This window comes from Triticum dicoccoides, chromosome 7A (genome assembly GCF_002162155.2).
Source record: "Triticum dicoccoides isolate Atlit2015 ecotype Zavitan chromosome 7A, WEW_v2.0, whole genome shotgun sequence".
Taxonomy (NCBI): domain Eukaryota; kingdom Viridiplantae; phylum Streptophyta; class Magnoliopsida; order Poales; family Poaceae; genus Triticum; species Triticum dicoccoides.
Window position 1 is genome coordinate 736,705,756 of NC_041392.1, and position 14,103 is coordinate 736,719,858.

At 41.6% G+C, this 14,103-nt stretch overlaps 1 protein-coding gene, 2 long non-coding RNA genes and 1 pseudogene across 3 annotated transcripts; 3 read left to right on the top strand and 1 right to left on the bottom strand.

The window, feature by feature from the left end:
- Positions 1-2,328: 2,328 nt before the first annotated feature.
- On the bottom strand, positions 2,329-7,206 carry LOC119334134. Its single transcript, XM_037606769.1, has 7 exons — positions 7,035-7,206; positions 6,204-6,335; positions 4,854-5,717; positions 3,728-4,432; positions 3,440-3,643; positions 3,153-3,346; positions 2,329-2,859 (listed from the first exon to the last, which is right to left on the bottom strand). The coding sequence occupies exons 1-7, from the start codon at positions 7,204-7,206 to the stop codon at positions 2,329-2,331; spliced, it is 2,802 nt and encodes a 933-aa protein (XP_037462666.1).
- A 434-nt stretch (positions 7,207-7,640) lies between these two features.
- On the top strand, positions 7,641-11,730 carry LOC119334135 (annotated as a pseudogene).
- Positions 11,731-12,073: 343 nt separating this feature from the next.
- On the top strand, positions 12,074-12,787 carry LOC119330421. The gene is made up of 3 exons (XR_005160103.1): positions 12,074-12,153; positions 12,234-12,337; positions 12,709-12,787. It is a non-coding gene; the product is annotated as an uncharacterized LOC119330421 (long non-coding RNA).
- A 170-nt stretch (positions 12,788-12,957) lies between these two features.
- Positions 12,958-13,789, top strand: LOC119329054. The gene is made up of 3 exons (XR_005159273.1): positions 12,958-13,068; positions 13,168-13,255; positions 13,350-13,789. It is a non-coding gene; the product is annotated as an uncharacterized LOC119329054 (long non-coding RNA).
- The last annotated feature ends 314 nt before the right edge of the window (positions 13,790-14,103 follow it).

A 14,103-nucleotide genomic window follows, 5' to 3' on the forward strand; every position in this document is an offset into this window, starting at 1 on the left:
CCCCCACATAGTTGAACTTGATCCTCCCGTCGAGACAGATAGGCGACTTTGATGCGCTTCATCTTCAATGCATCCTCATAGAGACGAGCACTTGGACACGACGTTGACTCACAGACGACGATGACCAAACATGCAAACTAGCATGCACTTGACTCCTCTATCTTCCCCGGAACACGATCTTCATGAGCTCCTGCACCGCATCTCGGCACCATCGCATCCGTCAACGATCATCTTCCACCACCTTGCCGACGACACCTTGTAGCCTAACTCCTTGTTGCTCCACTGAACGACGATCGCTTGATCCTTCTCGTCGCTGCACCACCCAACAACTTCATGGCCCGCTCTTCCTCATCACTGCACCACCAAACAACTAATTGCCCATCCCGAGGCGCTAGCATGTCGCCACCCCGGGGCAAGCGCGACATCAAATCGACCTTGCCCTAATACCAGTTGTTAGAATTCCGCCCTCAGGATCGATCACATCAAATCACGACAGAGATGCACACATTTTTTTTTGCCAAAGGCACGTGTCGTGCCTCTCTCTTCACTTTATTTATTTTTCTATTTTCTCAACTCGCGGTTACAAAAACTCACACAGCTACACGTGCACACACTAATACACCATTAGTACTGTACTACAGATTTAAGATTATCGCTCACAATCTCTTCCTAATCTTGACGCTTGTCTTCGGTGCTCCTTCTGATCTTTCCACATTGCCGATTCACCAATTGTCGACTCATCCATCTCGCACCACGTCAATTTAAATTGATAGGCTTCATTGATCACAAAAGGGCAATGACGGCGGCACGCCTTCGTCTCGCTTCAGTGATTGTAGTCGTTGTTAGGTTGTCTATAAATCTGGATGTAATTTTTATTATATCCGGTGTTCGTTGTACTGCCATGATTGAAGATGAATAGATTGGAAATTTTTTCGAAAAAGAAAAAAGAAAAACTCGCCTAAGCTTGTTCCAGTTCCTAACCATGGCACACCAACCCATGCCTCAACTTCCCGCCCAACCAAGTCTCCTCGCTGTGGACGTTGTGTTAGATTTTTATTCTACTCCCTCTGTTCCTAAATATAAATCTTTTTAAAGATTCCAACAAGTAACCACATACGGAGCAAAATAAGTGAATTCATATTCTAAAGTATGTCTACATACATCCGTATGTTATAGTCCATTTCAAGTGTCTAAAAAGACTTATATTTAGGAACGGAGGGAGTAGTTCATTTGTGTATCAGCAGCAGCAGTATTTGTTTTTTTTTTGAATGAAGGGGGTCGATTGAGTAGTAGTCATTTGTTGTATGGAAATCAAATCCATTTATATAGAAGCAAATATAAACCTAACAATTCTTGGGCTGCTGGAAACAAACTTTTGGTATGCTAGAGGCAAATTCTGAGAAACATTTTTCTCTCTCAGTTGGGCTCTAATTACTTTTAGAGAACAAATTCAGTTACACTAGCCATGAGGAGTACACGTACGAACCAGTTGTAATCTGTGACTCAAGTACAGTCCCTTGTGAATTTGTGATGTGAACTTGACTGACTCAAGTACGAATAATGTTTATTTTGATAAGCAGAACATAATAGAAGACTCAGGATGCAGATGAACAGGAATCATCCCATGCTATAAATTGATCATCCATCCATCTATCAACTACCCACAAACATATAGCTCCGACCAGAATTTCGGATTTCGTTTTTTGATTTTTACCGGTCCTGGATGAAATGGGCGAAATTCGGATTTTTCGGATTTTTTCGGAAAATCTCGGACGAAAATCATAAAACAAAATTTGAATTTTGGGATGAAAATTGAACGAAAAATGAACGAAAAATGGGCGAAATTTGCCTAAAATTTTGAAATACAACAGAACAACAGATGAGTATTCAGAACTTTTAGCAAAATATGCATGTAAAAATCAAACAGCTGAATCTATTCATCAAATCACTACGTATCAGACTGAACATCAACACTCCAGTTGCAACCATTCAAACAATAACATAGTGGATCAATTTGGAGAGCAGCAACCATTAGAAAAGCAACATGATAGTCCAGATTAACATGTGACTTGCTAGTTCAGATACTAAGAGTAACATGCGACTTAATAGTTCTACCAAGAGAAACAACATATAGAATCATATGGACTAACGCATTGTGAATTATATAAACATCAAGTAGATGGCAGAAACAACAGTTAATAGATGGCAACCCCAATTGAAACAACATATAAAATCATATGGACTAAAGCAAACACCACATGTTTATGACAGAATATAAGAAAGTGCATAAATGGGAAATTTTTGATGTCATCACAAGGAACTTACTTGTCAATTGTAAAGGCTGGTGACCTCCTTGACCTTCTTTGCTTGCCTAACCCGTTCAGATCTACGGTTCACCAAACTACCATCACTTGTTACATCAACATTGTTTCCAACTTGGCTTGTTAAATCCTTTTCAACTTGCATTGGCGAATCTCCTCCATCAGATTGACTTGCACCATCATCATGGCTATCATCATCATCATCAATTTCCAGGTCCAGCTCCTCATTTTCTTCATCATCATCCTCACTATCATGGTAGTCATCCTCTTCTTCCTTTACCCTCTTTCTTTTCCTGCCATTGTCCTTCCTTGCAAGACGAGAAACTTTCCTACTTGAGTTAAGAAAACGTATTTTCTCAAATACGACACTAGCAACATCAACTCCATCCAAGATTGCATGCTCCTCATCCTCATTCAACCATTCCATCATAGGATTTGTTGCATCAAACATGGTTGTATCCATCATCATTGCACATGCATCAACTTCCTTCTGCTTATCATTCTCTCTCACCGGGTCTTCTTCTTCTTCAGCACGTATCTTCAAAATGTGAAAACAAAATCAGTCAATGACAACGAAGTACAAAGAATAAAATGGATAAAGTCGCTATGTATAAAACAATGCTTATTAGACAGCAGCCTTTACTCTAAATAATGCTAAGTAAACATCAACATTTACTTTAAATAACAACCTAGTAATAGTCTTTAATAAATAGTAGCATTTACTTAGTAAACGACATCCTTTATTTCAAACAATGCTTAGTAAACAACAGTATGCAGGTGAATCATGGCATATGGGTGAATAATGGCATATGGGCAAAACATATTTCATACCTTCAAGTTGTAGCGCACAGATACAAGCTTGTGCAGCTTGCCATATAGAAGACGGTTTCTTTGCTTGGTGTGGACCAAAGCAAAAGCGCTCCAATTCCTCTCACAGCCACTTGACGAAACGCATTGTGATACAATCCTCAAGGCACACTTCTGCAGATTAGGAACTTCCCCTCCAAATTGGAACCACCACTCAGCTGCCAAGTTAAAACAAAATTTACATAGTGAGATGAACTGAGTTGCAAAACTGGGGTAATAGAGAATATTACAAGTGGGGTATTGGAACTTACTTGGTGACATTTTCTCTGCAGAGGAACGTGCCAGCCTTGAGCCAAACCTCCCACGACATTCCCTGTAAGTGCTGACTTCATCAATGGCCAAAACAGCGGTCTCAGGGTCTGCGATCTTCTCAATGGCATTTGTTAGTGTAAGAGCATAGTCCATAATCTTGCTCATGTTGATCTGATGATGTGTGTAAGGATCAAGGACAGCAGCTGCATAGGAGAAGGAAGAACAAAAGAAGTTAAAACCATGAAAAGAGAGCGTCATAATACAAATTTAGTTAGTTTTGTAACTACCTGCAACCAATAGTGTGCCTTCTTGCATAGCATCGATCCTCTTGGACACCTTGCTCATGACTCTATGAAACATTTGTGATCCACCACCAAGATGACTTTCCAACTTTTGTATGGCTGTCATCATACTCTTCTTGAATCCAGATAGGGTGCATCTCTTTTGTGTATCAGCATATCTAAGGGCTTTATAGAGTGGCTCTAGCACAACAAGAACCCACTCTAAAGCTGCCCACCACATATTACTAGATAGCAGCTCTTCAGCAAACACATAATCAGCAGCACCGTTCCAAGTACTTCCCTTCCAATCATCGGACACCATCCATTTCCTAAACTCATCTTTCTTACAATGGAAACTCTCCAAGAACATGAACACCGTTCCAAACCGGGTCGCATTCGGTTTTATGAGTTCACCACCAATGTTCTTTTTCATGCTATCATGTAGGTTATTGTGATTGTAGAAAAATCTACAGATCTGCTTAGCACTTTTAACTATCACGTCCATCTCACGAAACTTAGCAACATCCTTAAGCATGAGGTTAACAGTGTGGGCAGCACATGGCTGCCAAACAATATGACTAAACTCTGGTTGTTCTACTAGAGTTTTACATGCTTTCTTGTAATTTGACCCATTATCGGTCATGATTTGAACAACATTCTCAGAACCTATCTCTTCCACAACGACCTTTCTGATCTCTCTATAGATAAACTCTGCCAATTAATTGCAAGTAAATTTTTGTTTGAAACAAAAATGAAGCGAGTAATAACAGAAATAAGCATGAATAAACAGAAATAACATTTTTTTACTCTAAATGCATCATAATATCATGTAAAAAATAGAAAAGGCATAATAGCCACATTTAACCATGAATAAACAAACATAGGAGATTTCCAACTCTAAATGCACCGTGATATCAAGTAAAATAGGATAAAGCATAATATACAGATTTAACAATGAATAAACAGAAATAACAGAGTTTCAACCATGAATAAACAAACATAACAGATTTTCAACTCTAAATGCACAATAAATGCATCATAACATCATGTAGAAAACTAACAAGCCATGGCTAGTCAGAATTAACAATGAATGAGCATGCGTAAACATAGTTTCAATCATTGAAAAACTAACCTGCAGTCTGAGTTTGACCAGAAGCATCAATGGATTTATGAAAGAACATCCGTGCATTGCAATACACCATGAAATTGATGAGACTCATACCAGTAGGCCCTGTCCATGAGTCACACATCACAGTTACACCATAGTTCCTCCAGTCTTGCTTGAACATCTTCAGCCACTGCTCAACTTCTTCATAATTCTTGTCCAAATATATCCCATCAATCTCCTTGGCAGTTGGAACAGGAGCTGGGCCAAGGTTTTGAGTTATCTTGACAGCCGCACGAAAATAGGGACAATTTGCTTTCAGACCAGCAATGTCATTAGCATGAAAAAACTTTGCCCAAGCTTGGCCAAGTACATCTTTTGACTCAACATTCAAAGCAGTGCTGATCTTTGGCTGCATTGATACTTTGTTGCTCGACAATTCCTTGTCAAAGTATGTTGTGATACTCTGTTTCCCAAGAGACACACGAACACCACTGCCACTCCCACGCCTCCTCTCAACTGCGCGAGAGACATTCTTGTCTCTTAGTGTCTCCCGAAGTGCGGCCTGGATCTCTTCCTCATCATCTTCAATATTTATCACCCCTTCTCCGTGGTACAACCCTTCCATGATATCCCTTTCCAAACGAAATATACGATTTTTCTTTTCCCTCTTCTTCCGCATTGAGTCATCCTGGGATTCCCTCATTGCAGCACGAATATTTCTTGGAACATTAGGGCACTCCCTCACATCACCTGGTATACCTCCAAGGTGCTCCCTAAAGCGGGTTGCACCTCCTCCTCTAGTGATTAGGGGGCAGTACCGACAATCAAACCCCCCACCAAACTTCGGGCCATGGTTCCAAATATAATAGATGTCATTGCTTACAAGCCCTACATATCAAAATTTCAAGCACCATGTTAGCAATGCATCATGATATATAGCTACAACACACTAAACAACATTTCAACTCTAAATGCATCATAATACAAAATAAAAACTGAGTAAGGAATAAAAAAGAATGAACAAGGACAGTAACAAGAATTAGCATAATGTTTACAACAGAAGAAACAACATTTCTACTCTAAATGCATCATACAAGGATTAGCATGATTATTACAACAGAATAAACAACATTCCAACTTTAAATGCATAATAACATCAAGTAAAAAGATAATAAGGCAGAAAAAAGGGAATTGCCACATTTTTTACTTTTAATGCATAACAAAATCAGGTAAAAGCTAACAAACAGAATTAGAACCATTTTAACTTTAAACATAATTAATACATTTTTTATTTAAATGTTTCCTCTCTAAAAGTATCACAATATCCATACAAAAAGTTAAGCAAATTAAGAAAATGCAGATCATGGTATTGACCTTTCCAAGCTGTCTCTCTTGGAGCTGAACCATTCCCCATCAGAATGTTATCTTCATTGTCGGGGTTGACATTTTCCCTCCTTTTGGCTTCATCGATGCTCAGTCTACTAACATAGGGTGCACTTCCATCACCTATAAATTCAAGCATGAGAAGCAAGCATGCGATAAAGATCAACTTTATTTGCAAAAAAATGGCAATCTATTTTAACAATGGCATGCAACGAAAGTTGAGAACATATTATCATGTGTGGAAGATGGCATTATCTAGCATGTTCAGAATCCGGATCAGCATTTGTAAATTTACCACTGATGGTAAAAGGGCTTGCTGTGTTTTGCACAGATAAATGTTTGTACAAATTGTTTGCGTCCTCATGTATGTCAGCACTTGAACAAATAGTGAATCACAGAAAGAGAACCTTGATACAATACAAAAAAACTGTGGATTTATGGACCAGTTAGTGCTGTTGAAATTTTATTGGGATTTTTTTCTTCATCAAGTAATGTTGCAGGGTTGACGACAGCATGAATAAATCAAGGGAGATAGTACAAGATATTAGAAACAATGCTACTGAACAAGCTAGTAAAAGATCCTTCCTAGGTGCCTACGTGTGCTATCATCAACACTTGCTAAATAAGCATGCACGTACAGCTAACTACAGATCATGGTAAGGTGAGCTATCATGCACAATTGTGCTCCTGTATGAAGCAAGTGTGCATGCTGAACCTAGCTACAGATCTTCACAAATGAAAAGCTAGCTACAGATCTTGCAAGATGAGCCAGCATACGTGCATGTACAAGATTAGAGGAACATAGTTACAGTATGTCAGTACCATGTCCAGCTTGCCGGAAACCAGCGCGTGCGTCTGGCGCCGGGGCACTACCCAAGCCCGACTGGATGCGCCGCATGCTGCTGCTCCCGTGGAGCCGTTCAACGCCCGAGCCCACCTGCCCCGACATCGAAGTTGTGCGGCCATGCTCCATGGCGCTGCCACCACCGTCCATGGACGGGAAAGAGACTGGGAGGGAGGAGATTGGGAGGGAGGGAGACGAGCTGGATGGGAGGAGGCGGCGCTGCACCGCGCCCCCGCCTCACTCGCTAGGGTTTCGTTGCCCACAGCCGCCGCTCAGTCGGATGGAGACGGGAAAAGTGAATTTTAGGGTTAGGAGGAGATGAATTCGTGCTTTTATACCACAGGGGGGTTTGTGTGGGCTGTAGTAGACCATGGGCTGGGCTGTGAGTTTAAAAGTGGCCGAATTTTTTGGGCCGGTACACCCTATTACCGGGCCCTAACGAGATGGCCGAAAATCGCTGGAATTTCGGTTTTCTCGGACGAAATCCAAAACTTTGGCTCCGACACACAAAAAACGCCACACCCCTGTCCAAAAGACCACCAAAACTCACCTCACAAAAGTTGATCCTGCCGGCGCCAAGGACGATGGATGCGGCGATTGGCGCGGCACGTGGGCTCGTCGGCAGGGTAGTGAATCTGCTGTCCAACGACCTTGTGCAGGCGTATGTCGCCAGTGCTGAGCTCGGCCTCAACTCCGAGAAGATCAAAGACGATCTGATGCGCACACAAGTTGTGCTGAGGGAGGCCCAGCTTAGAGGCGTGATCAACAATCCCAGTTTGGAGGAGCTGCTGCACAAGCTCCACACCAAGGTCGGCAAGGCGGAGGACGCGCTCGACGGCACTCAGTATGCTGTGCCGGATCTGGGCAATACCCTCTGGGGTCATGCTCGCCACATCCGTCATGCCATTCAACATACCATCGGTAACTTCATCCTTCCATGCTTTTCTTGTTGGCTGCTGCAAGATGATGATCATGGTGCTGCTGCTATGAATGATCCTCACAATACAGCCAACCCTGGTAGTGGTAATGACGGTTCAGTTACTAAGTTGTCATTCGATAGAGTGGCCATGTCCAAGAAAATCAAACAAGCGATAGAGGAAATGCACTCCCTGTGTGACCAATTCTCGGAGTTGCTCAAAATAATCCCAGACCATAGCACCAGTACTACAACTGTCAACCTAAAACGACCTCTCACAGGATCAATCACTGCACAAGAAAATTTGTATGGGAGGAGAGACCTGTTTGAGCAGACCATAAAAGATCTCATCACCAATTGCACAAATAGCAATAAAACTCTTTCAGTTATGCCTATAGTTGGTCCAGGGGGTATTGGAAAAACAACTTTTGCTCAACACTTGTATAAGGATGAAAGGGTAGAAGAGCACTTCCCTGTCAGAGCTTGGGTATGTGTCTCAACTGATTTTGATGTGCTCAAGCTCAGTCAGCAGATCCTTAGCCAAATAGAAGAAAAAAAAACAGCGCATATAAAATATCAAGTTTAAACCAGCTCCAGAAATCCATTGAAAAGAGGATCAAGTCTAAAAGGATTTTAATTGTCTTTGATGATATATGGGAATGCACTACTCAGGACTGGGAAACCCTGCTAGCTCCTTTGGGAAAGGGCGAAACCACAGGTAACATGGTTCTCGTCACAACTCGGTTCCCGTCTAAAGTTGATGATGTGAAAACAACCAACCCCATTGCGCTGAAAGGCCTTGAGCCGAATGGTTTTTTTAAATTCTTTGAAGCATTAATATTTGAAGGAGAAAAACCTGAGAATTACAATGATGAATTAACTGATCTTGCAAAGGATATTGCCAAGAAATTGAAGGGTTCACCTCTAGCAGCCAAAACAGTTGGTCGGCTATTGAAGAATGACCTACGTAAGGAACATTGGATGGCAGTTCTCGAAGATAATGAATGGCAAAAACAAAAAAATAATGATGATATTATGCCATCTTTAAAGATTAGCTATGATTACCTTCCTTTCCAACTGAAAAAATGTTTCTCGTGTTTTTCCCTATTTCCCGAAGACCATAGGTTTAGCAATCTAGAGATTACATGTTTTTGGAGTGCATTAGGGATCATTGAAAAAGATGAGAATTACATGGAAGAACTTTTGAAAAATGGTTTTCTCGTGAAGGAGAATGATCGTTGGTCAAATCAACAGTACTATGTGCTGCATGATTTATTGCATGAACTAGCTCAGAGTGTCTCGTCACAAGAATGCCTAAATATATATAGCAATGCAAGTTTTAGAGCTAATGATGTCCCAAAATCCATTCGTCATTTGTCCATCACCATGAAAGACAAATACGTTGAGACTTTTAGGACAGAAATGATTAAATTAAAGAGCAAGGTAGACATTGCAAATTTGCGTGCTCTAATGATTTTTAGAAAATATGAGGAACAAATTGATGAGGTTATAGAAGACACATTCAAGGAAATGGAGGCTCTTCGTGTTCTTTTTATCGAAGTCAACTCCCCAGAATCTTTACCACATTACTTCCCAAAACTTATCCACCTACGATACCTAAAAATTAGTCCATCAAATTTTGGTTCAGAAGTGACTTTCCCTAGCACACTTTCAAGATTTTATCACTTGAAATTATTGGACCTCAGTGATTGGTATGATCAAAGTATTAACTTACCTAAAGACATTAACCGCCTTACCAATTTATGCCATTTTATTGCCGAAAGAGAAGTCCATTCCAATGTTCCTGAGGTAGGAAAGATGAAGTATTTAAAGGAGCTTAAAGAATTCCATGTCAAGAAAGAGAGTGATGGATTTGAATTAAGTGAGTTGGGGGATTTAGCAGAGCTTGGAGGAGAACTCAGTATATATAATCTTGGAAATGTGGCAACCAAGGAAGAGGCCAGGAAAGCCAAGCTTGTGTCAAAAGGTGATTTGAAAGAGTTGAGGTTGGTTTGGGGAGAATTGGATGCATCAGAATCATCTGATGGTGCATCGGAATCATCTGATGCCCTTGATGGTCCAACAGAATCATCTGGTGCCCTTGATGGTACAGCAGAATTATCTGATGTTCTTGATGGTCTTGAGCCACATCCTAATCTGCAATCACTTGGCATTATAAACCATGGTGGTTCAGTCGGTCCTCATTGGTTGTGTGATCACATGAGCATAAAGATGCTTGTGTCTCTCCACCTAGAGGGTGTGTCTTGGTCCATTCTTCCACCTTTTGGGCAGTTATTGCATCTCAGATCACTCACATTGATTCACATTTCTACACTTGTTCAGATCAGGCCAGGCGTTGTTGGGGTTACGGCTAGAAGTTTTACGCAGTTGAAGGAGATTGTTCTTGATTCTTTGTCAGAATTTACTGAGTGGGTTGGGACATCTAATGCCCATTCATTTTCAATGCTTGAAAGAATTGTTTGCAGAAAATGTCCCAATCTCTATTCACTGCCGTTCCTACAGGATTGCCCTGCGGGCTCATATAACCATCTGTGGAAACTTGAAATTACTGGTTGCCCAAAGTTGCTTATGCCCCTCATGCCTCACAGTTCCACACTAACTGAAGTTACTGTGTCTACTAGCCGTACTGGGGATATGGTGTACGCCAACCGTAATTTGTATTTGACGAGGTATAGCAGGGAATTAGCCTGGCACAATATGGCCGGCAAAGTACAGAGCATCACATTTAAAGCTGGATCAACAATCCCATGGATAGTCCTCCAAAATTTAACCTCCCTCAAGAAACTTGAAATTGAAGGAGACTCAAGCCAGCAGTCGATGGCTTCGGTCTCATACCTCACGTCTCTCACCAATCTAAGAATACAAGATTGTAAGAATTTCAAAGTGGGTGGGTTCAATCTTCTCATGGCTTCCAACCTCAAGATTTTGGCGGTCCACAACATAATTGAATATTACCCTCGCTCTGTAGCCGCAGATCTTCTCTCGGAATTGGCGGTGGAAATAACAAGGAGTAAAAAGTTATTACCACCTGCAGCTGGCTCTTTACTCCAGTTGGAAAGACTTAATGTGGATAGCATCTCGGCTGTGCTTGTTGCTCCAGTTTGTCGACTACTCGCTGCTACCCTCAAGGAGTTAGTGATCACGTGTGATCGAGAGGTGGAGAACCTCACCAAAGATGAAGAGAAAGCGCTTCAGCTCCTCACCTCACTCCAAGAACTAATTTTTTGGAGGTGCCGGCGTCTGCGGTCCTTCCCTCAAGGGTTACACGGCCTTCCTTGTCTCAGGACACTAAAAGCCATCAGCTGTCGAAAAATCCGATCGATGCCCAAGAAGGGAATCCCCACTTCTCTGCGGGAGCTATCAATAAATGATTGCAGTCGCAAGCTACACAATCAAGCCAAGAAACTAAATCAAAGAAATTTGTCTGTAAGCGCCTAGCCCAAGGTAACACGCTGGCTGTTCTTATCATTTCCATTCTTCTCTGTTTATTACTACATATATAGTACTAACTTGTGAATTCTGACAGGCTTGCCCGCACAGCTACGTACTATGTCAGGCATTCAAATTTCTAGCTCGGCGAAATGTACATATATTGTGAATCCTTTCATCCTAGGTAGCTACTCTTCTAGAGATGGCCATATATCCGCAGAAGGATGAGTTATGTCCGATGCATGCATGTGCAACAAGCTAGGTTCGCCAATACATCGCAGAAGTAAAATTAATGATCAGGCTAGGAAATTCGGAGGAACAAAAGACCCAGATTTACGAGTACAAATTCAAGGTAACACTTCCGCCTCCAAAGATTCACTTCATTTTTTATTTTCATGTAACTAATTTGCAACTGAAATATGCATTGTGGTTGCTCCTGTATGCAGAGTTTCCGGATATTAGGATGAAGAAGACCATGGTCCTTGATTACGGTTCTAAACCTAATTGACAGTTTTTGCATGTTAAATTTTGAAGAGCAAGGGGACACCCGATCGACAGGCATCGAGGTGAATGCCTATTTTCTTGTTTCTGTTTAGTCTTGAATATAATCTTATCGAATGAAATTCTGCAGGCTGCAGTGACTAAATACTGCCAGGACCATGCAACACCAGGTCCAACCACCTATTTTAGTTCAGCAGCTTTATTTCACTTGTTAGCAAGAGGATATTCAGGTAGATCCGCTGTTGCTTACGTAGTTCTGTTTGATGTTCATCTCATAACCCTTTGTCGCTTACTCTTCTTCGACACGAAGCTTCTTTTAGGAGAACAACAATCTGAACCTTGCAATTGCATCCTGTTCCTCGTGCAGTCTGCTGGTTATAAGTGGTAAGCAGTGACAGTCGGCATCAAGCAACGGTGCGTATGTCCCTAGACAGTAAATTTTCATGCTTTTGCAGCATGCAAAATCGATCAACGTACCTAATTATGATGATAACCGCTGAATTACTTGAATAATTTGTCAGAAGGCTCTTGTCAAACAATTACTTGTAACTTGTGAGCGTCACACCCTCAAGCACCTAATATGTCGCGGAGAATAAAATTTTATGAGATATCATACAGGAATTTTTGTATAGTAATACTCCCTCTGATCCATAATAATTGTCGAGGTTTGAACTTAAACCCCGACAATTATAATGGATCGAGGGGAGTATAATGTAATCGTTTTGTTTTCTCCTGACATGCAGTATGACGATTACCCTAACCCTGACGTTATCGGAACACTGCAGGACATAGATCACACATAGATGCCTTGGGTTTCATGATCAAGATTAACAGTTTGCGTGGAAGGGCAGTTTCTCTTTTGATATGTTTACCTATCTAAGCAGTTTTAGATTACAACTGTGCTTGTTGCTGTATATGGTGTAGGTAACACACCTTTTCTTCATTCTTGTTATTACTTCCTTAGACTGTTCTGAATATCTGAATGCTAAAACAACTACGTTTTATGCGATAATGGAACAGGTTGACTATTTGTTTCTTACGAGTCAGTTCCATTGTACCTCAAGTCCAACAACCACCAACTACATCTTGCCTTGTGAGTTTCAGTTCCAGCTTAGCAGGTTCGCCAGTTGACCGGCGACTCAAAAGTAACGACTTGATCATTTTCACTTGATTTTTTTTAAAGAAGATAATTTTCATTCGTGTTTTCTCATACCTTGGTCATTTCCTGACCTTCCATTCATTAGTTGGACTCGAAGCTTGGCTGCTCTATCCAAACAACGGTGATGTCCCGACGGAGGGTTGAGCGGTTCTGCATAATCCACCATTTGAAAGGTACGTCTAGTTACTTCCAGTGGTGATCCACGCGTTTAAACAAGTTACATTACATATTTTCGGTGCTGATTCGTTTGGCATCATGATCGTGCAGGTGTGTCACCCTCTAGACGAGCCTGAACCCTGTTTCAAGACTTGAAACAGGGCGTTGGGCGCCAACCACCTCCTCTGTTTTTGTCTGTCGCCTCACCAACTTTTCCCCTTCTCTCTGCGCTGGTCTTCTACAGAATATAGGCGACCGCCTACTCCTCTGTCCACACCGCCATCTTTTTCCTCAACTTCTGCTATGCCGTGCGCTCGCTGTCGTCTGTGGCTGCCGGCCAGCTCCACACCCGCTCCATGCATCTTCCTCCTACTTGTTAGTTAGTGTACGTGATCGCTAGGCACAGCATACAAACTCTGTAGCGTGCTAGCACAAGGTACCTACTTGGTAGGCTAGTCGTTTAGTTAATCCTGCTGCTTATTGTTGCACTAAGGAAGCTTTAGCTATAGAGGATGTTGTAACATACTCTGATGTAATCCCTGGCTTTCTGAGTTGCTCTTTGCACTCGGACATGCTACTGCTGAATGAATGAAATATGGAGAGCAGAGTTATAAAAAAGAAATGACTTGGTATAGCCAGTGATTTCTTAAACAAGTTTCATCCTGTACATGTACATAAACACACCTTTGATCATCGATACGAAATGTGTTGGATCTCTTCTCTCTTTAATTACACCCCCACGATCATCATGCCGGATCGATCCACGGTACAGCATGGCCAGAAATAGGTAGGAACTCATACAAGACATGATGACAGTGACGACGGCGTTGGATCTTCCTACTGTCAACTTACTTAGAAGGCTGAA